Below are 24,943 nucleotides of genomic sequence, written 5' to 3' on the forward strand. Positions count from 1 at the left end.
CTCCATGTTCCAGGTACATGCCCTTAACACCACCAGAGGCAATTTTGCATAGCTGGACTATCATGTGCTTCCCAAATGTCAAGTTGTGCCCCTTGAATGATAGAGGAAAAGAATTCCCATTATTCTGAAAGCAGCTAGGAACAAATACCACCACAAAGATGAAGACAGCTCCATGTCTCCACTGACACGTACTCCTAATTCCCATGCCCAGAAAGGGGTGTAATATAGGGGAGACCAAGAAAGATGAACAGGAATGCTAATAGCTTTGGCAAGGAAAAATTAAAACTAGAACCTCTCCTTTTCCCCTTACAGTAGGGAAAAGGGTGAGATACATGAAGTTATGAATACTCTTGAAAAGGTGAGTGAGAAAGGACCACCCAGTTCCTCAGAGGCACATCCATGCTGCTGAAGTAGGTGGAACTCTAAAAAAAGGATTTTTCCTTGCCACAGTTCAGTTAGCAATAGTATTATATCCCAAGAATAGCAATTCATTCAAAAAAGGTTTAGAGAAAGCTCTAGAATAAAGATCAAACAGCATACTGAAATAATCTTACAGATGTACAAAAATATAAACATATTCCATTGCATATATAAAATTTCTGCTATTAGCAATTATCAGAAGATATTAGATTGGACAAGACATTGAGATAAAAGCATCCTTGTGTTTCCAGGGAGTATCATTTACTTCTGTGTGCCAGTCTTCCCTGCTTCCACAGTCCTGTGCACACAGAGCATCTACTCCAATCTGGCACCAAGAGAAACCAGTCCTGAACTACGCACACACACATGCTCACACATAACACACAACAAACATTCCCCCCACAAAGCTAAAACTCAGGCTTAGGCACATGTGTCCTAGGAAGTTAATTCTAAGCCTAGATCAAAGGTTCACCTAATCACAGTTCACTCTAATCTAGGTTCTGAGGGTTGCATATACAAATATCCTTAATTAAAAAGTATCGGTTGTCTAAAATTGCTTCATTTTCACACCCATCCTCTTGGCATAAGCAGCATGCATCAACTTCAATTCAGAACACACAAAGATCCTTCTATTTCTGCAGAAAACTGAAGTCACAAGAATGAACAAACACACACCACTGAAGCAGGAGGAGCTGCCCCATTAACTTTCCTTCGCCAGCTTGCACAGTCTCTTAACCCTTGAATAAGGACCAAGAGTGTCATCAAAAACAAAGTCCCACAGAACTCGAATCCAGGACTGGTGATGTGGGAGGTTATCATAATATTCTGCTGCAATCTTCTTCACCTGGAAGAAGAAGAGAGAGAATGAGTGTTCGGCTGCACAGGGTCAGGTGTGTTTCAACCTTCACACTCAGATCTGATAGCACAGCCATTACCTGAAGTTACTTGTTATTGCTTGTGAGCTTCTGAAGTTCAGCCAAATGAGATGTACTTAAATGCATTTAGATACTCAACAGATTTCTGATGTAAGTTTTGCCTCACAGTCATAATTTGAAAGGCAGTGGATTGCTGCCTTCAGTCAGAACTATTTTGTGTCATTTCAGAGGTGGTGGGATCTCCACAATGAGATACTTTATCCACTTTATCAATTGCCAAGACTCCAGCACACTATATTTAAAGCCCTGTTTGCCACTTGTAATATTCTTCTGTTGAGAGTTCTGGGTAAGAGAGAATTAACAAGTGAGAAAATGACAGACACAGCCTTGCCTACGCTTTGTTTCCTGAATTCTGCTACCATGATGCAAATCCAAGAGATGGGTTCCTCCAGCAGGCAAAGAAAATTGCAGGGGTGGTCTGTTCTCCTCAGTCTGACATTAAAAATACTGTGAGATTCATTATTAGATCACAAGTCTAATAAAATTTCATCCCTGCTACAATCCCCAAAGTCTAAGGACTGTTGCCATCAGAGAAGCACTGTGCATCATTGGGGTGGTAATTGCAGTGGGAGTTAGGCCAGAACCAGAGGACAAAGAGGTTTCAAAGCTGGCAGGTTCAGGGGACTGTGAGGATTCCCAAGTTATCAGTTATTATTCCTGCTCCAACTAGATGCTTTGCTTTTTGAACACATTTATGAAGCAGCAGAATCTGTTAACTGTAGTACATTTGCACAGAACTGCTTGGGCATGGTTTTATGGCAGCTCCACCTCTTAGACAAACAAAGCTCTAGAATAGAGCAGTTTGTCTTGCTGGACAGCATGACTTCTCTCTTTAAAACCCTGAAGAATTCTAAAGCCAGCTACACTGAGCACAGAGCAGACTTCCAGTGAAGAGAGAAAGGGTTACACAGAAATCACCATGCAGGAAGAGGGTCTCCTCACCACTGAGGTGTAATGGGGCAACCTCAACACAGCATTTAATTGCTTGTGAGAAGGTAAGAATTCCAGTGAAAGTTAAATTATAAACTGGCATGGCTCCCTGCTAATCACCTCATTAATTCAGCTTCCTAGCAGACACTTCTCTGTGAAATAGGTTGGATAATGTACAAGAGTGATTAAAATCTTTTACCTCTGTCCCTTACACACTCCTGGTGCTCCTGGCATGGTAGTGCTGTCCTAGAGGTGGAAGATTCAGTTCAGGTCTACCTGTATTCTGTCTTTCACTGAATACCTCCAACTTCATAATCATTTTCTCTATCCTGCTTTAAAGCATTGGTTTGTACTTCAAAGTAGTTAATTTTCAATAGTTAATTTTCAATTATATTGAGACAATATCAGGATTTCTCCTTAGAGATATTTGTTAATGGCAGGAAGAGAGGTGATTTCCAGGTTTCCAAGATCTCTGGAGAAACAGATTTGGTTCTCTGTGTTCCTTCTGTAACCCCAGTCAGAAATAATTTAATCTGGGTATTGTATCGTCCCTTTTCCCAGCTGGATAATTGAAATAGCCAGAGGATGAGAGGGAGGACTATTTGAACAGTAAGCTCCCTTGAATGGAGGTTACTCATGAGGCCTGATGCAAACACAAAGGGGGGCTCAGATACCCAGCTTCAAAAGCTTCACTCTAGCTCTGACATGGTCATTTCCTAGCACACAATTGCTTAGACCTTCCTTCCTGCCTCCATTTTAGAAATTCTGCCTTTCAACTGTAGTTTAGCCCTCATCTACACTACCCAAGTTCATATAGCAAGTCTACCATTCCCCCTTCCCCAGGACCCCATGTACTTCTTGCTCTCTGAACCAGACCATGTTTTCTTAAGTAGTTACATTATCCTGCAGAGCTCTTGACCATGTTATATTTTGACAACAACAAGAGCTTCAGGAAGTTTTCCTCTATTGCCCCTTGCACATGGAAGTAGAAGGCTGGAGATTCACAGAAACCAATTCAGCTCCAAGGAAGCTCAGGCTGTGTCCTCTGGCTCCAAAGGCTCCAAAGAAAAAGTAGTGGTGACAAAGTAGTTAAAAATGGCCCAGAGAAGAGGCCAATAAGCAGCCTGCCTATGTTCAGCCCAATAGCTTCTGCAAACACGAGCAGCACCTGGTGCAGGAAGGAGGCACCACTTGCACCACTGCAAGGTCAACGGTATGAAATGCACAGAAAATATGGAGAGGGAAGGTGAAACTGCAATAAGAAATGGAGAAAATAAAAAATATAATGAAGCAGTTAGAGGGGGGACTTCTGAAAGATCTTATGGAAAAGAAGGAAGTTTGCTAGGTACATGTTCCTGTCCTGCTAGCACATGGCAGGAAAGAATTTTAAAATATGTTTCTCTTTTATAAGAGATCTATGCAAAAGTTTTCCAGCAAAACTATCTCATTTTTCATTCTTTCTTTCAGCATCTCCATGCATGAAACAGAATTATCACCTTATCTACCAGAAAAACTGGATAGTGGGAGGGCAGTAATTGGGGTTTAATGCAGGCTCCCTTTTAAATGCAACATCATAGGAGGAGTGGCTGAGGGAGCTGAGGTTGTTTAGCCTGCAGAAAAGGAGGCTTGGAGGAGCCCTTATCACTCTACAATGCTCTGAAAGGAGGGTGTAACCAGGTGGGGCTCAGCTTCTTCTCCCAAGCAACAAGCAGCTCGACAAGAATAAAAAGGCTCAAGCTGCACCAAGGGAGAAGGTTGGACATCAGAAAGAATTTCTTCATGAGACTTGTCAAACATCAGAACAGCTGCTCAAGGAAGTGGTGGATTCACCCCTGGAAGGGTTTCAGAAATGACTCAACATGGCACTTCATCCTATAGTTTAGTTGATATGGTAGTATCAGATCAAAGTTTGGACTCAATGATCTTGGAGGTCTTTTCCAGCCTTAATGGTTCTATATCTATTAGTATGGTTGAGGCTGGAAGAGTCACCCTCTGTGTTACAGTACAAAACCTGTAGATGCAGTTTCCAGGTAGCAAGTTTTGTGGCCAGATCATAGATTGTCTCAAAGAGGATGGCACTGTAATTAAGTATCCCAAAATCCTGCTCCTCAAGCTCTCCATATATTGCATTGTAGATGATCCATTTTCTTCAAATCCTCCCTGCCTTCTTCCTTACAAATCTCACCTGTAAGTCTTAACTCATTGCTAGTTTGTAAATGAAAATTGAGTCACATCTGGAGTGCTGTGCCCAGTTCTGGGCTCCACAGTACAAGAGGGACATGGAGCTCCTGGAGCGAGTCCAGTGCAGGGAGACAAAGTTGATTGAGGGACCAGAGCATCTCTCTAATGAGAAAAGGCTGATGGAGCTGGGCCTGTTCAGCCTCGAGAAAAGACAACTGAGAGGGAACCACGTCAATATCTTTAAGTATCTGAAGGGTGGGTGTCAAGAGAATGGATCCAGACTCTTCTCAGTGCTACCAAGCAATCGGACAAGGTACAACAGGCAGAAACTGAAACAAGATGTTCCACCTGAACATAAGGAAGAATTTCACTGTGCAGTCACTGAGCACAGGAACAGGCTGCCCAGAGAGGGTGCAGAGCCTCCCTCAGTGGGGATATTCAGGAACCATCTGGACACAATCCTGTGCCGTGTGCTTCAGAATGACCCTGTTTGAGTAGGGAGGCTGAGCCTCACCCATTCTGTGATTCTGTTATCATGGATAAATAACAAGAGATTGCAAAGTCTGCAGGACAATTACTAGGCACTTGGCACATGGTATTTGGAGGCTTTTCTTCAAGTAGGTCAAGGTGGCAGGGCAAGAAATCACATCTTTTGGACTGAAATTTTTGTTCTGGTGCTTGTGGAGCACAGTGAGAGGACCTTACTCATAGTCTTCATATCTGATAAGTACAAAAGTTAAATGCAGCCTAGTATTTCAGCATGGCTGTTACACACTCCTTGTCCTGGGGCTATACAGAAGCTAGAGATCCTTATGACACAAAGCTCAAAATTACATATAGAATGCTCAAAGGCTTATTACAAGTTCCTTCTATAGTCCTACATCCCCACCACAGGCTGGTGAGCACTGGAACTAGCCCTCCTGGCCATCATGGGGTTAATGAAATCTGCAATTCAAAACCAACACATCTACCATGTTTTCCAGTCTTGTCTGTCTAATAAATCTGGTTTCATACCATGTCTTTTCCTTTTCCCACAAGCTTAATGAGTAACTAGTTTGCCCCTGGTAACACTGCTGCTTTTATTGCAGCTTCTAATAGAGTTCCTCCTCCTTCTCCAATGTCCTCTCTCCATGAGTATACTCTGACAATTCAGACAATGAAGAATGAATCTCTTTACTCATTTGGTAAACATTGCAATATTTTATAGTTGTAAGACTTCATTCAAAGACTAATCTATTCTTAAGTCTACAGGGTTTTTTCTTAGAGCAGGGCCTTCATTGCAGTTAAATTTCATGGTCTCTTGTGCAATCTCTCATTATACTAGTGGGACAAGTTCTTACTGCACACCCATGCCACTCATCTTTAATATCCATAAGCTTATGAGCACAGCCTAATTCTTCCTCTTTCAAATTTGTCACAGTCATAGGGTAAAGGTCTTTCTAGTGGCAAACACATTACTCAGAATGTTCTGAATGACACACCTGTAACAAAGGAAAATGCTGAATTTACTTTCCTGATAAGCAAGCTGAAAAGCTAGTTACTTTCCAAGATTAAGATCCAGTTATTCTCAAATCCTATTTCTCCCCTGATCTCAATCATGCAGGATAGATCTTTAAAAATAGAGATCTTTCCTCCACTTTCTACTTGCCAATAATTAAAAATAAAAATAGTCTTGCTGAGAGTTCATCCATACTACACAATGCAACTATTAGAATTTCAAGTGCCTAAGAGACTAAATCTGAAAAAAAAAAAAAAATTTTGCTGAGTGAGGAATTTGCCAGGAGGTTAAGCAAAGTAGAGGAAGGTAAAGTGTCTTACCTACTAGGAAGTTCAAGATTTAAAGTTAATCAGAGAGGATCTGTTTCCTTATCTCTTTACATCAGAGGGGCAAAGATGTTTTTTTCTCATTTTGCAGAAAAGAGTAACCAATTTATTTTAATGGTCAAAGGATTTTCTACGGGAACTGTTTTGCCAAAGAAAATAGAAATTTTTAAAATAGAATTCTTTTTAATAGAATTTTTACTTGTAATTGATCTCTCACCAGACTCCAAGTATTCCATATAGTTCTGTCAGGCAGCAGTGATTGACAAGTCTGCTCTCTCCTCCACCAGCAGGGCAAGTCTCAGTTGCCAAAGAGCAAAACACACATGAGCACAAGCCCATGAAATTCAGCTAATAACTCCATGCTCTTTATGCAGGAGGGCAGACACTTCCAGCTGCTGCACTGCCTCAAGGAACTAGGCTGAACTATTTGTGCTGTGGGTGGAGAAGAGCTTTTCAGGTCCCAGTCAGGGCTGGAGCAACAGTCCCAGCAAGTTCAATTAGTCACTCACCTCTCTTGTGCAGGATACTGAGCTAACCTCCTTCTCTTCTGTTTTCACTATGGTAATCTAAGTATCTAAGCCCATCTAACAAGTTTGAACATTTGAAACTAGAGCCAAGCACATGCACTTCCCCACTGAGCTATCAGGTGTATCAGGGATGGGAGTGCCTCACAGGAGAGCTTCACATCCAAGTGTGGGCTGCTGCACCAGCTCCTCTGGGCCTCACCAGGAGCAGGCAGCATCTCCAGGACAGACCTCCAGCAGCAAAGGAGTGAATGGAACACAATTGCAGGCTATATAGATGCTTCCCACACCCTTCTACACAAGAAAATCTCCTATTGATTTGGATCTCCTCCCAGGGAGTGTTTCTGTGATGGAGAACATGAGCCCACCCAGCAGGGTTTGCCCAGGTAAGCCATCACAGCAGTTGTACATGGCATCAGTAGTGGTGGGGAGGTCACAGCTCCTGAGCCTCAGGCTCTCCCTCCACCTCATGTGGATATTGAGCAGCAATTCCACACTTTGCAGCAGGCCACACAAAGGTGTTTCCTTCCTGTTACGTCAGAGAACTCGTGTGCAGGAGTAATCCTTGGAGTCACGTACCTCCAACACCGAGCACCTGCTGAGCAGCCCTTGCACAAAACACACAAGAGCAGCTCTGCACCTGGAGGGAGATGGAAAACCATTCCTAGACACCTGGGCTTTGCAAATTTGATTCCCACAGCTGATAAAACATAAACAAAAAGGGGTTTGCCTTTCAAAGGAGGAAAGCCACAGCGCTTTCCCAACGACAGGCCAGGCCTCCTCAGTTTCTGTGGGTGGGGCAGGAGAGCTGAAAGGAGTCTCAGAGAGTGCGGCTTTATTTTCCAGTGCTACCTGTGTCAGGCTGGAACATGCCCCAAAAATTATGTCATCTCAAAACCAGAAAAATTTTCTTTGATGTTAAGTCAAGCAATATAGTTAACAGATTGATCATTAGACAAATTTAAAGTAGCCATTGCCACCTGCCTCCCTTTAGATGGGTCTTTAAACTTTCAGAGTCGAAACTTAGTGGCTGAGGGATGTAAATCAAGATATTTAAAGCCTTGTTGGAGGATTTTATCATGCAAAAGGTATTCCTCAAGCCCTCTGAGGATCAGATGTTCTAGTTTGCATCAAATAAACTAAGTATTACAGCAGTTTGACAGCTGTTTCTCTCAATCTCTGGCTTAAAATTAATTAGAAACAAATCCAGAAAAGCTGTTCTCTTTTTTCCCCCTTTTTTTCCTTAAATTCATCAATTGCTATGATTTGAAGGGTTTTCTTTGACACATTTTAGCAGCTTCAATAAAAACCCAACTCACTCATCTCATACTATACTTACCATGGGCAGCCTGCATCCAGGAATGCTGGGGAAGTCATGGTGCTCCATGTGGTAGCCTACATTGAAGGTGAGCCAGTTCAGAGGTCCATAATAAGAGTATGTCTCATACCCTTTCAGGAACATGTAGTGTTCTGCTATGAAGTGCCCAGAAATGGGATGAAGACCCAAGCAAAGAATAGTACCTGCTATTAGGTAAATAACAGGTTTGAGCCCCCACAGGTAGTAAATGATGAGGTCTATAGAAAACTGGACGAGAGCATTGAGGATTTCCATCCGTGTGATTGCTTTGGGGTTCACATAGAGCGGCCTCAGGCTGTAGAACAGAGGCTGCAGGAACAGCCACAGCAGCTTCCGGAGCGGCGTGCAGAAAAACCAGCCCTCAAAGTCTGTGGGAATGTCCACGTCCAGACTGTCCCCTCCCAGGTAGCGGTGATGGTCAATGTGGTATTTCTTGAAGGAGGCAGAGTAGGGGACGCCGATGGGCAAGTTGGCGAAGACTGCGAACCATCGGTTCCACCTGGCCTGCTTGTTCCCAAAGGCCACGTTGTGGGAAATGTCATGGATGGCCAGGGTCAGCGAGTGGTTGATGCAACCCCCAAAAGCATAAGCCCAGAAGAAAATCCATTTCCAAGATAAGTCTTTCACCAGGTAGCACGCCAGAAGCTGCGTGAAAACCATTCCAGATACAATCCACTTTAAATGTGGATCTGGTCCCATCAGAGTCTTGATCTCTGGATACTTTGCTAAAGGGAAAAATGCAGAGAAAAACTTGGTTAGACATGATTAGGCAAACACAATCACCACTGTGATTTCTGGTTTTATCACACTATGTTTGAGGCCCTGGTTTTATAAAATGTTAATTCCAAAGTAGGGTTGCCACTATGGTGAAAATTTTACTAGTTCCAGCATCATGTCCAGTTCTGATTAATATTGATATACATAGACATATAAAAAAATACCCTGATGGTCACTCTGTGGCATAATGTGCCTTTCCCACAATGAACATTGCTTCACAGTGATGAGGAGTAATATCCCAAATCCCACAGGACTCAAGCTCTAAGAAACACCTTCTGTCATGTTTTTAAGTTTTTTTATGTCCTTTTGTGTTTTGCTCAGATGTTATTTTCCACTAAAGGGATACGACTGCTTTCTCTGTAGCCCTTTTCACACTGCTGTTTCAAACACACAAGCAGAGAAGAGAGCTGAGCAACAGGCTCGCCAGGTTTTGCTCTGTGGTTAGATGACAAACACAGCATTTAAAAAAAATTCCTAATTGTTTGAGTGTTTACCAGTGCTCACAACAGGTACAACTCTTCACACATAGTAACATCACAGTAAAGTCAGCAATATTATCAGGATTTTGTATGGCATGGCAAATTTTTCTCTGGTCCCATGTCACATACCAAAAGCAGGTGTAAAAGGCACATAGATTATCACACTACAGGTTCATGAGACCTCACAAATACTGCAGTACAGCAGAGACCTGGGCTAGGCCTGCAAGTCTGATTCATGTCAGGCCAAGACCAGCTTATTGATCTCCAGTCCCACCAGCCATCCATCTGTCCTTTAAAAATAAACTAAAATACAGAGTACAGCTGATCCTCTAGGTGCTGTTCACTGATTCACATCTCCTCTCTGCAAAGCCACACTTCTCACTTCCAGTATTAACTTGCACATGATTCTTTCTGCTGCCTTATGGCTTCTAGCCACGTACTGACCTCCTTCCTTTAACTCATACTTTGCATTTCTCAGTAATTGCAGCTTACACAGATAAGTGCATAGAGAAGTCACTCATTCTGAACCCTGAGGTTACACAGTGTCCCTGTGAGTTTCATGGGCCCATTTTATGAATAGTAAAGTAAACATCACAAGACTGTCCCAGTATAATACCAATACAATAAAATCAAGATTACAATGATCTGCATCTATGCAGCTGTGTCTACTATAAACAAAGGCTGGAGACAATACATGTAATTTATGTGACCTTGAAAGCAGCGGCAGATATTGAGTGCTGGATGCAGAGAAGGTTTTTGTAGAAGTGAACCCTGAGAAGTTTACAGAAAGCCAAAAAGATGAAGTGCTACTTAAAGAAGCAGGTTAATGTGGTCATGCTGTGCAACCATTCCAACAACCCTTGAGCCTCTTGGCCAACTTCAGCTCATCTTGACAGAAATTAGAGATTACAAAGATTAGAAAAGTGCTGTGGAAGATGAGGACAAAGGAGATATACTCAAATCTTCTGAGGATAAGGAGGCCAAGGTCACCATGAGGAATATTCAGGCAAGAGAGAGATTTCCTAAGTGCTGGGGAAGCTGTAGTGAAAGTTCATCTCTTTCTAAAGTCATACAAATATTTTGACAAAAATCTCCAGAAACTCCAGGGATTTTTTTGTTTTGCTGTTTTGTTTTTGTTGTGGTTTTCACCATTCTTGAAATTATATTTTTCACACCAATAAAGTTAACATGCCAAAAGTTATTCTCTAGTACTTGAATAGGTACTTTAGTTTTACACAGAGTGCTGCTTATGCAAAGTTTACTCTAAAGTATAAAAATATAACAGCCTGGTCAGAAAGACTGTTCCAGGCATGCAGTTTCATGTAGCTTAATCTCATTCTTAGGGGCATCTGTCCAAAAGCCAGAAAATGCTTTAATAAGCCAAGCCACCTCAAATGTTGTCAGATGATGTGGCTGGTAGACGTAAGTTACTGCAGTCACCAGAAGAGATGAAATGTAAAACAACCAAATCTGCTCCTCAGCCTGCTCAAATTGAGGTGACAATGATACCTCCTCCAAAAAAAAAAAAAAAAAAAGAAATTTTAATGGGATGGGAAAATTGCTTAGAGATGCTTCATACTGTCATTTGAAAATAATGGAAGGTTTTGACCTATTTCTTTCTCTGGCAGCCAACAAGGCCTGCAGATTCCATTTAAAATGTTCCAGAGCAGGTGTGTGCAAGCAGCAATGCAGGCAGGTTGCACTTATCACAGGTGACAGCTATTAAGTAACTTGCCAGGGTTTAATATTAAATTCAACACATGATTAACTCCAACAGTAAATTTTTGCATACTAGTCAAACCACAGCACTGTGGCTGTTTATCATTAATACTGATAAAGGCATGAAACCATGGCGTGGAAAAATTCAGGTTTCTCCTCACAGAGAAACCATGGTTTGGGCAGAAGTGTGGATGAAGGCATGGACACACAATACAGGACAGAACACCAACACCTGCATGGGACCAAGTTTTGTCCTTTGTAGTTCAATGAGAACAGGAGAGACCCAGCTGCTGTGGTGTCTGCACAGCACATCTTCCAGCCTCCAGCCCACTGAGGAGGTCTGTTAGCTCAGGCCAGCAGAGAGGTTACCCATGTGTGCTGCTTCTAGTCTGAGTTCTTGTCCAGACTGAGCCACTGTCCTGCCGAGAGGGTGGGGACACTGGTGTACATGTACAGCAGTGCACAAGGATGACTTTTCTGTCTCTGAGGTCAGCACACTGCCAAAGCAGCACAGACACTTTAGTACAAGAGGTAAATGTAGTCAGTAACTCTGCCCAGACAGCTCCATGATGGTGAGACAGCATTCCCCACTCTTACAAGTCAAGAGAGAACAAATGCTGCAAGTGTATTTTCAGAAGGGTTCACAATTCTGGAACAACACATTTACTGAATTAACTTTTCACAGAGATGACGCCACTGTTCTACACATCTTTTGAGAGGGAGGTCTCACTCACCAAGTACCTAAACTGACAAATTAATCTGACTAATTTTGTTCCATTGATGCTTCTCTCTGGAGATCCAAAGCACTCACCATAGCCCTAGAGTGATCCTCAGTTAGGGCTGGAGCAATTGTTCCTGGACAGGCCATTGGCTGCCAGGTCCTGTTGTTCCTCTTCCTCAGGAGACAGCAAATACCTTGTTCTGAGCTCTTACTCATCCTCTGTCCTACTGATCCTGTCCCTGAGATAACCCAGTGATGGCACCAGACACAATTTCTCATTGATGCGACACCACATACTTCACACTTGCATATTTTGGTACACATGGGATTTGAAAGTGAACAAGAGGAGGTGCTGCCCACAGAGACAGTGGTGATGGAGGTTTAAAGAAGCAGCAGCCTTGCCCACATCCATGAGAAACTAGTAATAAAAAGTGAAGAAATTTCATTTCTTAATTTTCCTTCCTTTTCCTTGCAGCATACTGATACAGTCAAAGTGGACACACTCCTCAGCATAAGTCACTTAGAAGGTTTATTAAAGGGAAGTAGGAAAAAAAAATCTGTAATACTGCTGTCCTGGACTGCATTGTATTGATTATGAGTCCCAGCCACAACAGATAAAAGAGACACCAGGCACAGGATGTAAGCTTTACTGCTCCATGTCCTACGCTGGAGCTGGTATTTGTACCAAATAAATACACAAAACAAAGGAAGAGAGTTTACTAACATCATAGTGTTTTGCCTTGTAGCAGCTCAGCTCAAAAACCTGCTTATAAAAGCACAGCACACCCAAATCCCCAGAGAATGGCATGGATGAGTTTGAGCAAGTCCAGAGGAGGGCTGAAAATTGTCAGAGGGCTGGAGCATCCCTCCAGTAAGGAAAGGCTGAGAGAGTCAAGAATGCAGGCTGTTCAGCCTGGAGAGGAAAAGGCTTTAGGAACACTTTATTGCCTTTCAAAATCTAATGGGGGTTTACAGGAATGAAGCCAAAGTGACTGTTTAGTAGAGCTTGTTGTGATAGGTCAAGGGGTAACAGTTCCAAGCTAAAAGAGGAGACATTTAATCTAGACATAAGGAAAAGATTTTTTACAATGAGGGTGGTAAAACACTATCACAGGTTGCCCAGAGAGGTTGCAGATGCCTCATCCCTGGAAACGTTCAAGGACAGGTTGGCTGGGGCTCGGAACAACCTGATCTAGTTGATGATGTACCTGGTACTCAATATATTATATGACCCTATTATTAATTCCTTTATTAATTCAAACAATGCATTAGTCAAGACACAGGTAGGATACACAGAGGACAATTTACATGACAACACCTTCTGGTTTTTCAGAGCCTCTTGTGAAAAAGCCCTTCTGCTACACAAAATAAGAAACATTTTTGGCCCAGCTAATTACACTGAAGTTTTATATGTCCACTGTGAAAGGACAAGTGTCTTTGTCACCCACGAGCTTCTAAATACCTTAGTGCTAGCTGGTCCAAGGGCAATGGGCCACCCAGCAGTGGCCACCAGAGGGAAAGTAGTGGAAAAGTAGAGAGAAAGCAGTGGTGCCACTCTGCTGATGTCAATAGAGGTGGATGATGTCAGCACATCACTATGCCAGCAGCTGTAACCTGCTTGCTTACATTTGTTTATTAGTGCAGAGCAAAAGGATGTAGGAATGCTAGAAGGAGGGCTTCCAGCTCCTTCTGAAACAAAAATCTGCAATATGGACTAAGCTGGATCCTTGGGTTGTACTTAATACATTTCCCATGGAAGACCACAAATGCCTAAACCAGTGATTTTCTGCCCATGTGATTTATTTCAAAGGTGATGCCCACAGGGGAGTGGCATGAGCACTGGGACAGCAGCTCCCCTGGGTGCTCATCAGAGGGTGCTCACAGTCAGGGGCAGCACTGTGCCCCACTGCAGCATAGAGGGCAAACATCGTTTCTTCGCCAGAAGCACATGTATTCAGAGCTGTGATTTAAGCTAGGGACATAATATGTTGCATATTTCAGTAGGTACAACTTATCAGAATTTCCATAAAAGTGAGATTAAAAAAGAGACAGCTGGAAGAAAGAGTAGATTAATCTCTAAATAAGAGACCAGAGCTGGAACTATACTCAGATCAGCTAAATACTAAAATAAAATGGATTTTGGATTTTAATTTTGTTCTACCTATCCCCATGAGCTAACCTCTCAGCCTTCCTACAGGATAAAGTATATAGAAAACACTCACACCATCTCCACTCCAAAATAACTTGTCAAAAAACTAATTACATAACTATTAAGATTCTTGCATGGTAGGTCATATTCAGATGTTCCTTGTTTATCCTGAGCAACACTGATTCAGCTCTCATCCTCAGCAGCAAACAAATGCTTCCCTAAGGATCCTGTGAGGCAAGACATTTTCTGTCTAACTTACAGTAATTTTGTAAAGTTAGATCCTGCCCATGGCACAAATATGATCTCACTCTTCCCATGTCACAACATATTGCTCATTGCTTGCATTTGGGAAATTGTTTGCAGGTGAAATGACCAGACATTGTATGGTTATGGTGTTACCTGCATTTAAGCAATGATTTTTTCATCTGTCAAGAGTGAAAAGACATCAACACTTCCCCCTGAGCAAGAGCATAGTTTCTTTGAGTCTTTCAGTCCAATAAATTCTTACTGACAAAAAGTAGAAATCCTATTTCTACTAGATGCCCTCTCTCTGTTATATCTCCCCATAATTGCATTTTTGTAACTATACGGAAAGGCTAAGCAGATCTAGATGAACAAACTTTTCCATCAGGAAGTTTTTAACCAGATCTTTCCCTAACAGAGCTTACTGCAGCATTACACAAATCCCAGTCCTGACACAAGGCAGGAACAGGCTTTTCATAAACAAGACAGGGAGAGAATAGCAATGAAACCATTCCATTTCATAAACTGCAAAGCGTGAATAACGTGTTCAGGAACATGTATAACGTGATCAGGGTCCAAGTGCCAGCTTGGCAAGAGATCTCCTCCACTCTAAGTCAGAAGCAGTTGCACACAGACAGTACTAAGCACAAGCTACATTTTAATACCTAGAGACTACAAAGAGATAAGAGAGACAATATCTCCTCTGCCTTGTGCAAAATGTTGGTCTATTTGCTGGTATAATGACAGCCTTTAGGAATGGCAACCCTCAGCTAGTGCAGCAGTGTCCTGCCACAAAGCCAATTTCCAGCCAGCCCAGCTGACAAACACTGCTCACAGCTCTGTGGCTAACTGGAACTGGCTGCCCAGAGAAGCTGGGATGGGCCATCCCTGCAAGTGCTCAAGGACAGGTTGGATGGGGCTCTGAGCTAGCAAAGGATGTCTCTGCCCATGGCAGGGAGACTGGACTCAGGGAGCTCTCATTCACACACAGTCACTGACTACAAAAGCCTTGCAGACACCTGGGCTATGAATTCTTAAGCCAGGACAAACAAATTTATGACGAACGTTTTTTATCTGTCAGATGCTCTATAGGAACATATTGGGACAACAGCCCAGGAAACACCACTTATGTAGAAAGAAACTGCCTTATGTGCTTGTCAGTTGGCCCTTTTTTTTTTCCTAACAGATAATTTCCATTGGTATTTAAATCCAAGTAGCCATGCCTGAGAGAGACCAACATTTTAAAAAGCCGCAGCCCAGAGAACAATCAAGTTTCAGTGCTTAGCAACTAAATCATTAACCTATTGGGAAGGAAATAGTTTCTTTCCCAGCATGGAATGCTGTCCCCAAGGCATTGTTGTACACAAAAATGTAAAATACATGGATTTTTATAGATATTTGTTCATATGTATTTAAGATTCTTGCTGTGTACTCCAGCTTAGCAGACACTAAACACTTTGATAACTAGATACTCTGTGACTTAGGCTTTGAATAATAGAGTGAGGATCATTATAGAAGTATTGTGTGATATATTATGATAGTTTCAGTAACTTTTGGTAGCATTTTGGTACTTGTGACACTAGCTTTATAGTCCATTCTGCCTTATCAGACACAGATCACTCATATCTCTCTTTCCATGTTGTATTTCTCTCTGCCCTTCCTTCCACTCCCACAGCTGGGGCAGGGGAAGCTGTAAAGAAGGAGATGGACCTTGATTCCAACTGCTTGTTCTCAACTCAAAGAGGGGGTGGGCAACACCTCTGCAAGCGTGCTGCTGAAGAGTCCTGAAAAGAGTTTGCTGCAACAAGGGAGTCCAAGCACCTCCTTACAACTCCATCATGGTTTGCACTCTCCATTCTACAGCACAACCAAAACCACAAGTGAGCAGCAAGGGCAGAGACCCTCCACTTACCCTTCCACCCTTAGCTCACCAAAATGTAGTCCCTTGACTGAAGGGACGAGGAGCACAACAGCAAGAAGCATCATTTGCTATACTGATGTAATTTGACTATCATGATTACATAGTAAAATAATTATTCTTGGATGCCATTCAAACCTGGATGTGGATATTCCACCACTGCAACTATACCGGAAATGTTTTTGTAATTTAGATTAATCCTGGATTAATCTGTAAGATTGTGGGGGAGTGAAAGAACTGCATCTAATTACTATATACCCTGTGCAGCAACTGAGACAGAAGTTCCACTGCCTTTTTATAAAAGTTCTTTCAAAACTTCACCCTTCTCATAAGAGGGAAGAAAACAAAACGACCGAGCCACCCAAATGAAAAGGGGGGGGGGGGGGGGGGAGAATCAAAATCTTTTTTATTAATAAAAAGTTGAAAATGTATTTTTAGGAGATACGCAACAGTACTCTGTGACAATTCTGAATTATCAGTTATTCTCCAAAACGATCTTCGGAATAGCCCAAACCCCCCCACAAAAACAAGCCTGCCGACCCACCACACTCCTGAGCGCAGATAAGCGCTGCGTGTACAGCACGAAAACACAGGAGTGTACCTTGTCCCCGACAAGCAGCGGGATTTGCTATTGTTCTCCAGCAGATCGGACCCGCACGCCGTTTACATCCATGCTGCACCCAGGCACCGGGAGGGAACGCGTGCCCGCAGGAGCGCTCCCAGCCCGCGCCCGGGGCACACCCGGCGGGCCCGAGGGCAGCGGCCGCTGCCGGGGCTCGGTGCGGGCCGGCGGGCGCTGGGCACAGCCTGTGCCGCCCCGTCCCCGCTGCCACCCCTGACCCGGCTCGATTCAGCCCCGGCATCCCCGTCGCTGCCTCCCTTGGCAGAGTGCTGGGAGCGCTGCGCTCCTCGGGGTGCACACCCAACATCCCACCGGGCTGCGGCACTCGCCCTCCGCAGCCTGGACGCCAGCCCGAGCCGCACCGACACCTGCGCTCCCGGCGCGGACCCCCGGCCCCGCTCCGCCCGTCCCCTCCCGTCCAGCAGCGCAGCCCAGCCCGCCTGCCCGAGCCGCCGCGGCCGCTCCCGGGCTCCCCGCCGTACCCAGGATCTCCTTCCTGCGCTGCGTGTGGGGCTGCTCCGTGTAGACCCACTCGAAATCCTCGCGGGTGACCCGGTTCCCCATGGCGCCTGCTGCGCCCCGCTCCGCGCTGTCCTTACACTGTCCCTATAGCTCTGCGCTGTCCCTATAGCTCCGCGCTGTCCTTATACTGTCCCTATAGCTCTGCGCTGTCCCTATAGCTCCGCGCTGTCCTTATACTGTCCCTATAGCTCTGCGCTGTCCCTATAGCTCCGCGCTGTCCCTTATACTGTCCCTATAGCTCCGCGCTGCCCTTATAGCTCGGCGCTGTCCCTTATACTGTCCCTATAGCTCCGCGCTGCCCTTATAGCTCCGCGCCCGCGGAGGGGCGGCTCCTCCGCCCGCCCCCGCCCCGCCGCACCGGGACAGCCCCGCGGCTTCTCTCGGTGGCAGCAGCCGGGACAGCTGCGGAGCCCCGGGGCTGGCTCGGGACACGGGACGGCGGCCGAGGCTCGCCGTGCTGCAGGCACCAAGAAGGCGGCAGCCAGGAGAGTGTGAGCGGCGGGCAGGGCAGGGCAGGGCAGGGCAGGGGGATCCCCGGCACAGCCACCGCATCCATCGCTGCCTCGGGCGGATCCAGAGCACAAGGGGAACTCCGGCGCTGCAGGACCCCGGGCGCTTTCAGACACAGCTTTTGGAAAGCAAAGGTACTCCAAACGCCATAAATCCAGAGACAGAGCCCTAAGCACACCCGCGGATTAGGGCAAAACCCGGCTGAGTGAGCTCCTCCCAGGGGTGGAAGACCTAGAACAGTGCAAAGGCGACCAACGATTGACATACATTTCCTTGGCGCTCTGACAATCTCCGTGAGCTGTCCCGGCGGAATCCAGCCCTCGGCTGCAGAACACTTCACTCCTGGTAGTCTGCGGCCCATTTCCCAGGTACTGTCCCTGCTGGAGCGGCAGGAAATCTCGCTGCTACCTTGGTAACAAAGCCAGGCAAATGGCTTGCTAACCTGAAAACTAAGGTAGCCTCTCTAGCCTCTCTGATTCACAGTTACATGTTACACAGTGATGTTTCTACACACAAAACCCAAAATTAAATTGCTGCCCTTGTTTCTACTATGTTCTTTTGCAAGTCCATACCTGACCTCCTGTCCATCTTCACTCATTATACCTATCCCTATCATTAGTCCTTCCAACAACATCACATGCGGATCAGCTCCAATTTTGCTTTATTCTGTTTCAATATGAAAGTCTCTAGAATTCCCTATTCCATCCTACCCTTAAAAATCCCTACTACAGATGGAACTTAAAAGGGACAAAAAAGCAGCCTTGAAAATATGAGGTGTAAATATTTTTCAGGAGGAAGTTTTGCCTACAAACACTGGCAACACTATCACCTCTTATATTAGCCTAGTGGAACTATTTAAGATGTCTTGGTAGAACAGTGACACCAAGGGCTAAAACCCACCATCAATGAAACAACCCACGAACCCAAAACCCTGACTTGACTGCTAGGAAACTTTAGGAGGCTTTTTTTAGTTAGGTGTTTTTTTTGGGTTTTTTTTCCCCTATCTAAATGACAGAAGCTGAGTTGGAAGGGACAAACAAGGACCATTGAATCCAGCTCCTGGCCCTGCACAGGACCATCCACAAGTCTCATGATGTGTTTAAGAGCATTGTCCAAACACTATCCGAACTCTGCCAGGCTTGGTGTTTTGACCACTTCCCTGAGGAGCTTGTTCCTGCCCAACCACACTCTGGGAGAAGAATCTTTTTCTAATATCCAACCTAAACCTCCCTTGACACAAATTCAGGTCTTTCCCTCGGGTCCTGTCACTGTCACGACAGAGCAGAGATCAGTGCCTGCCCCTCCTCTTCCCTTCAAGAAGAAGTTGTAACTGCAGTGGGGTCTCCCCTCAGTCTCCTCCAGGCTGAACAGACCAAGGGATCTCAGCAGCTCCTCATACAGCTACTCCTCAAGGCTCTGCACTGTCTTTGTTGCCCTCCTTTGGATGCTCTCTTCCAACTTAAAATGTAAACCCTTGAATGATGAAAGGTGCAGAGCAGGTTGAGTGGAAGGATTATGGTGTAAAAGGAAACAGTTTTACCCAGAGCAGGGGTTTAACCATTTTGCTGTTTCAGCTCAGCTCTCTGTAAGTACAATGGTTTCTTCACTATTGCTCCAGCACAAGTTTGGTGCTTGCCCATGAAGATGCAGGGTCCAACCCAGATAAGGGACTGTTAATCCAAGTTAAGGGTAGAACGTGTTTCCAGAATAAATGGATTGTTCAGAGAGCAGATGCATGGGTATCTCAGCCTAAACCTTTAATTGGCTCAAATGTTTTGGTGTGTTGGCAGTACCCGTGGAGAAGCCAGAGACACTAAATGTGATGACACCCTTCCGTCACTTCCTGCTCATGGGTGCTGAAGGTGACTAAAAAAGAAATTAGTGAGGCAGTCCATGCAGTTACAAAGAAAACAAATATGACTTCACCCCAAGGCTTGTCCAATAGGACAGTGCTATTGCATTGTGGTAAGTTACACATGGAAACTTAATATCTCCTTTGTAGGCAAACAGCATCTCCTTCATGTAGCTCATTACTGTGGACTCAACCTGACCACATAAGAAGAACAGAAAACTTTTCTGTCTCCAGTGAGTTGGCATCTGGTTTTGAGAACACAACTTCATGCTTTATATTTCTATAAAAAGCCAAACAAATAATACTAATTCAAGAGTAATTGTGGACGCCAGACAAACAAGAAACACCAGCTTTAGATCGTCTTCTAGAATTAGCAAAAGTATTACCCAGTTCTGACCACTTGGCATCCTTAGTTTTACAGCACCCTAGTAAAATCATTCACAATGGAAGAGGGAGGGAGGGGGGTTAATGGCACCTAGCAATAATAGCCTTTTTAATGAATAGTGTAATGGCTGTGAACTCCACAGATTCACAAAGTCACTACACTTTACACAGTTCAAATGTGCTTCACAGGTTGGGTTCTCTCAGCTGTAGCCTCCCCTTTCTCATTTAATTTCCCATACTTGTTTGGGATTTCTGGGAACTACTGGGAAACCTCTCTGAGGGAAATGCCTAACACACTCAGGAGGAAGAGCACAATTGGTGACTCTGTGCAAGGTACCATCAAAATATCTAATTTACATAGTTTTAAGCACACATCACACTAATCTCCAGCATCCCAGTGTAAAAAAAAGACAAAAATCCTCTGCTCCACTGTGGACATGGTCTACGATGTACAGCTCTGAAGCAAGACATACTGGTCCACAGCTCCACACATCCAGGCAGACTCACCCTTCCTCACTCAAAGGTGTTTCACCATCACCTGGCTTCCCAACAGGAATGCATTTCTGCTATGCAACCCAGTTACTTCCTTCTGCCCATGGAAAGGACAGGTGACAGAGTAAATACAGCAGGAAGACCTGCATACATCTACTAGTGACTACTGCCAGCCTTGGGAGTTTGAGGTATATTAATTCTGCCCTGCTGTGCAGGTCTTAACTCTTCTTGTTGTGGTTGCCAACAACTAATCTTGGTTAAGATTGTTGTTCTGGAACTAAAATAAAGTTGCCTGGGAATTTTATCTCTAAATAAATTGGTTTCTCCTCTGAAGTAAAAGCTCTATGTCCCATGACAGACTTGTACTTTCAGTTACTGCATTGCCTACTTTCTTCTCTGTCTGCATAAATTGGACCTTCTTACATTACCAGAAAAAAAACATAGATATAATATTTGCCTTTTTCTTGAAGATTTTGCTGTCATTTTGAATTGGGTATCACTCTCTGACCTGATGTAACTACTGTCAACATTTACAATGTGACGTACTTCATTGAACAAAGTCAAATTTTCATAGGCAGCATAGTTTGTAGATGAGCCATGCCAACACACGCCCACATTGAAGTAAGCTCAACAGAAACAACTTGCCAACAAGACCTCGTTTGTTTTCCCATCTCACCTGTGCTGACCCTTCCTGGGGTCACCCTGGACTTCTCTTTCCATTGGGTTAACGCTATGCTAGAGCTGAACTGACCGCACCAAGGTACTGAGGAGCAGGTGTGGGAGCCGTAGGAGGAGCTGGGGCGGGGGGCGGCTGCGGTTCCAAGGGCTCCAAGGAGAGTTCCGCGGCAGGCAGGGCACGGAGCCCGCAGCGATCCCGGCCCGCCCGTGGCGGGGAGCGGAGCCGGGATCGCCCCGGTGCCCCCGGCGCCCCCCGAGCCCCGGCCGCGAGCGCAGCGCGCCCCCTGCCGCCGGCGCGCCGCCAGTGCGGGCACGGACCGCGCCCGCCCCGCCCCGCGCCCGCCCCGCCCCGCTCCGCGCCCGCCCCGCCCCGCTCCGCTCCGCGCCCGTCCCGCCCCGCCCCACGCCCGTCCCGCCCCGCTCCGCACCGCGCCCGTCCCGCACCGCTCCGCGCCCGTCCCGCACCGCTCCGCGCCCGCCCCGCTCTGCTCCGCGCCCGCCCCGTCCCGCACCGCGTCCGCCCCGCTCTGCTCCGCGCCCGCCCCGCTCTGCTCCGCGCCCGCACCGCACCGCACTGCACCGCGCCCGTCCCGCCCCGCTCCGCTCCGCCACGCACCGCCCCGCGCCGCTCTGCTCCGCGCCCGTCCCGCACCGCCCCGCACCGTGCCCGCCCTGCTCTGCTCCGCGCCCGTCCCGCCCCGCTCCGCGCCCGCCCCGCTCTGCTCCGCGCCCGTGCCGCACCGCACCCGCCCCGCCCCGCACCGCGCCCGCCCCGCTCCACTCCGCTCCGTGCCCGCCTCGCTCCGTGCCCGCCCCGCTCTGCCTCCTTCGTTCACGCTTTCGTTCTTCCCCAAGCCCCACCGCCCCTCCGAGGCAACGGATGTCACCGGAAGGGTGCCTGAGGAAGGGCTCACTAAGCAAGAGGGACGGACTTGGTTTGGTAGCGCTCGAGTGTTCTCGCTTCCTTTAGAAATAGGTCCTTAAGGAAGTTAAAAATGTTTCGTCTGGAGGTTAACAAATGCGGGGCTGCGGCAACTAACGATACCACTGCGATCCGGTACATAACATATACAGACCGCTCCTGCAGAATTCACATAGAAAGAATTTCCTCTCCTAGATAAATATTTATTCTCGTGATACATTTTTTTTTTTTTTTGCTTTTCTAAAGAATCATAATCTTTCTACAAAGTAATTTATTCCACAGAGTGGTTTATGTTGTCCAAAGGATTTGCAATTGCTTTCTCTCACAAGAGGTATTTGTTGTTACACACCATAATTACTTCCCCCGTGGATAGCTTATGCCACCATCGCTGCAATCCCGGGCATGTCAGGAAGCTTTGCATCCTGCACAAACTCCTGAGTGGAGTGTGGGAACCAGGCTTCTATTCTACAGCAAAAATTTAAACCACAAAAAGTAACAACAAAGTCTGTAATCTCCTATCCAAGTGTGAGAACCTAAGGGGTTCACCGGGGACAAGCTGTCAGAATTATGAGAGAACGTGGTTCCTTGAAGAAAACCTCTCCTCTTCCCCTGAAACCATCGATGCCGATCTTCTGTGAAAGCTCACCCCACTGGACTCGCTGCTCTGTCTGGCGGTGCTCGCAGGACTGCAGCTCCCCCTCGCAGATCTGCTTTCCCAAACGTAATTCCCGATACTCAGGTTTCAACCTGATGCACTGAAAACCTTTCATCTCAGTGCTGCTGAGCTCACTTCTGACAATAGGCGTGACACGGGGTTAAGAGGGGTACTTGTTCAGCCTCTTGAAGTCGGAGACTAAACTTTGAGTAGAGGAAGAAAAAAGCCACTTGAAAATGTCTCGCTGTGTGTGTTATGTAGGGTGGATGTGTAGGAAGAATTGCCTCTGCAGGGAACAGTTGGAGAACAACTTTGATAACAAACTGCACTGAATTCCCAAGATTATGTCACACACAGTCCATTTTTATTTTTAAGAAATATTTTTAGTTCGCATTTATATTGTAGCAACATATATAGACCCTCCAAGATGGACTAGGGTTTGACTATAAATTCTCAAAGTAAAATTACAATCTTTCTTCCGGTGAGTTACCAAATCGTTCTAGTAGAAGCACAGCAGAAAACCCATTGATCAGCTTTGCCCATACCTAAAGAATATAAGATTTTACTCATAGTTTAGCAAACTGTCAGTTGAGCCACAATATCTATTTCCTCATGGAAACCTAGCTAAGTTGGTTTAACAAAACAAAAAACAAAACAAAACAAAAAAAAGCTACTCTTGGGCTTTCCTTGTAGCATGTTATACCTTATTTATTTTTATTTAGCCTTGTTAATTTCAATCTATTTTCCGTTTAAAATGTACTATTAACTCTAGGGCTACATCTTCCTTAGTGCTACTGAGATCTGTCTGAGGACTTCAGTAGAAGCCGAGGGCTGACACTTTGCAGCGCCAGGTCTGTATCCCAGGGGGACGCATATGCAGGAGAAGAGATAGGAAGCTCAGCTATTTGCAGGACAATCAGCATCCACAGGAGCTGCAGATTTGCTCTCTGGCTCCAGGGAGCAGTGTGAGCAGGTAGGACACGCATTCATATACATTGTCTGTGCTGGAAGGTGTGAAATCCTTCCATGCTGGCTTAACTAACAGGTATTCATTCCCCAGAAATTTCTGCTCTTTGTGTTGTCTACAATTTGTGAGACAGACTATTCATATGTCCACCCATGTTGGTGTAATATGACTTCTGTAATATGACCCTGTGTTGGTGTAATATGACTTCTTCGTGAAGACTGAGGATTTTTGGAAGGGTAGCTTCATACCCTCAGCCATGAAATCAGAAATGGAGGACAAAAACTTCATTTATTATCATCAGGTTTAAAACTCAATAAAAATTATTTGTATTTTTCATTCATAATTAAAGGACTAAACGTTTCTGGAGTGAGGATTAGTCCCACTGATTCATGTATCCTTTCATATGGCAAGAAAAACTTAATTTTATGATCTTGTCCTTAGAACAAAAACCTATTTAATGAAACTGGGGTGATTAATAACCATAACTTCGAAATTAGTTTGGAAAGGTGGCATTCCAAACCCTCTCTCCATCACTCTGCAAGATGACTGATGAGAGAAAATCCTTCCTCACTGTGCTCAGCCTCAAAAACACAAGCAGAAATGTAGAAGAGCACTATAAATCTCAGTAAATTAATTGGTGTAGCTTTGTTAGCTGCTTGGTTTGCTACTAAGAGGGGAATCTGTAGTAGAATGTGATACAGCAAAGAAAACAATAATTATTAAAAGTACCAGAAAGCGAAACAGAGAAAAGAGGTGAACACAGAGTTCACTGCTTGTTTCTAGTCATGGTTAGCAAGCAGAACCTTATGCTCATAATGAAGCTTTACATGGGTTTGGTAGGAGTCCATACACAAACTGGGATCAGGGATTTCCCTCATGTTTAATTGGAAATACGAGGAGAGAGGACAATGACATTTGTAGCAGAATCTAGTGGGCCATAAAGCCAGGCATGGTGACAGTAATATCAGATCAGCTGGAGATGAGGAAGCTAAATTATGAAGGAGGATACATTATGAAGGACTATAAAGGTAAAGTTAAAACCACATTTCCTGCAGAGCTGCAAAGAGCTAGCACAAGGACTCTGGAAAGATGGCACAGCTGATTAGCACTTTACCTAGTGAATTATTTTAATGGCATTGTAAACTCCAGTTTAAATTTCCTC

General features: G+C 45.1%; 1 protein-coding gene across 1 annotated transcript; it reads right to left on the reverse strand.

Moving 5' to 3' along the window:
• Positions 1 to 991: 991 nt before the first annotated feature.
• Positions 992 to 17,363, reverse strand: DEGS2 (delta 4-desaturase, sphingolipid 2). The gene is made up of 3 exons (XM_058027128.1): positions 17,282 to 17,363; positions 8,154 to 8,896; positions 992 to 1,264 (listed from the first exon to the last, which is right to left on the reverse strand). The coding sequence occupies exons 1-3, from the start codon at positions 17,361 to 17,363 to the stop codon at positions 1,121 to 1,123; spliced, it is 969 nt and encodes a 322-aa protein (XP_057883111.1). The 3' UTR covers positions 992 to 1,120.
• Between the last annotated feature and the right edge of the window lie 7,580 nt (positions 17,364 to 24,943).

This window comes from Melospiza georgiana, chromosome 6 (genome assembly GCF_028018845.1).
Source record: "Melospiza georgiana isolate bMelGeo1 chromosome 6, bMelGeo1.pri, whole genome shotgun sequence".
Lineage (NCBI taxonomy): Eukaryota > Metazoa > Chordata > Aves > Passeriformes > Passerellidae > Melospiza > Melospiza georgiana.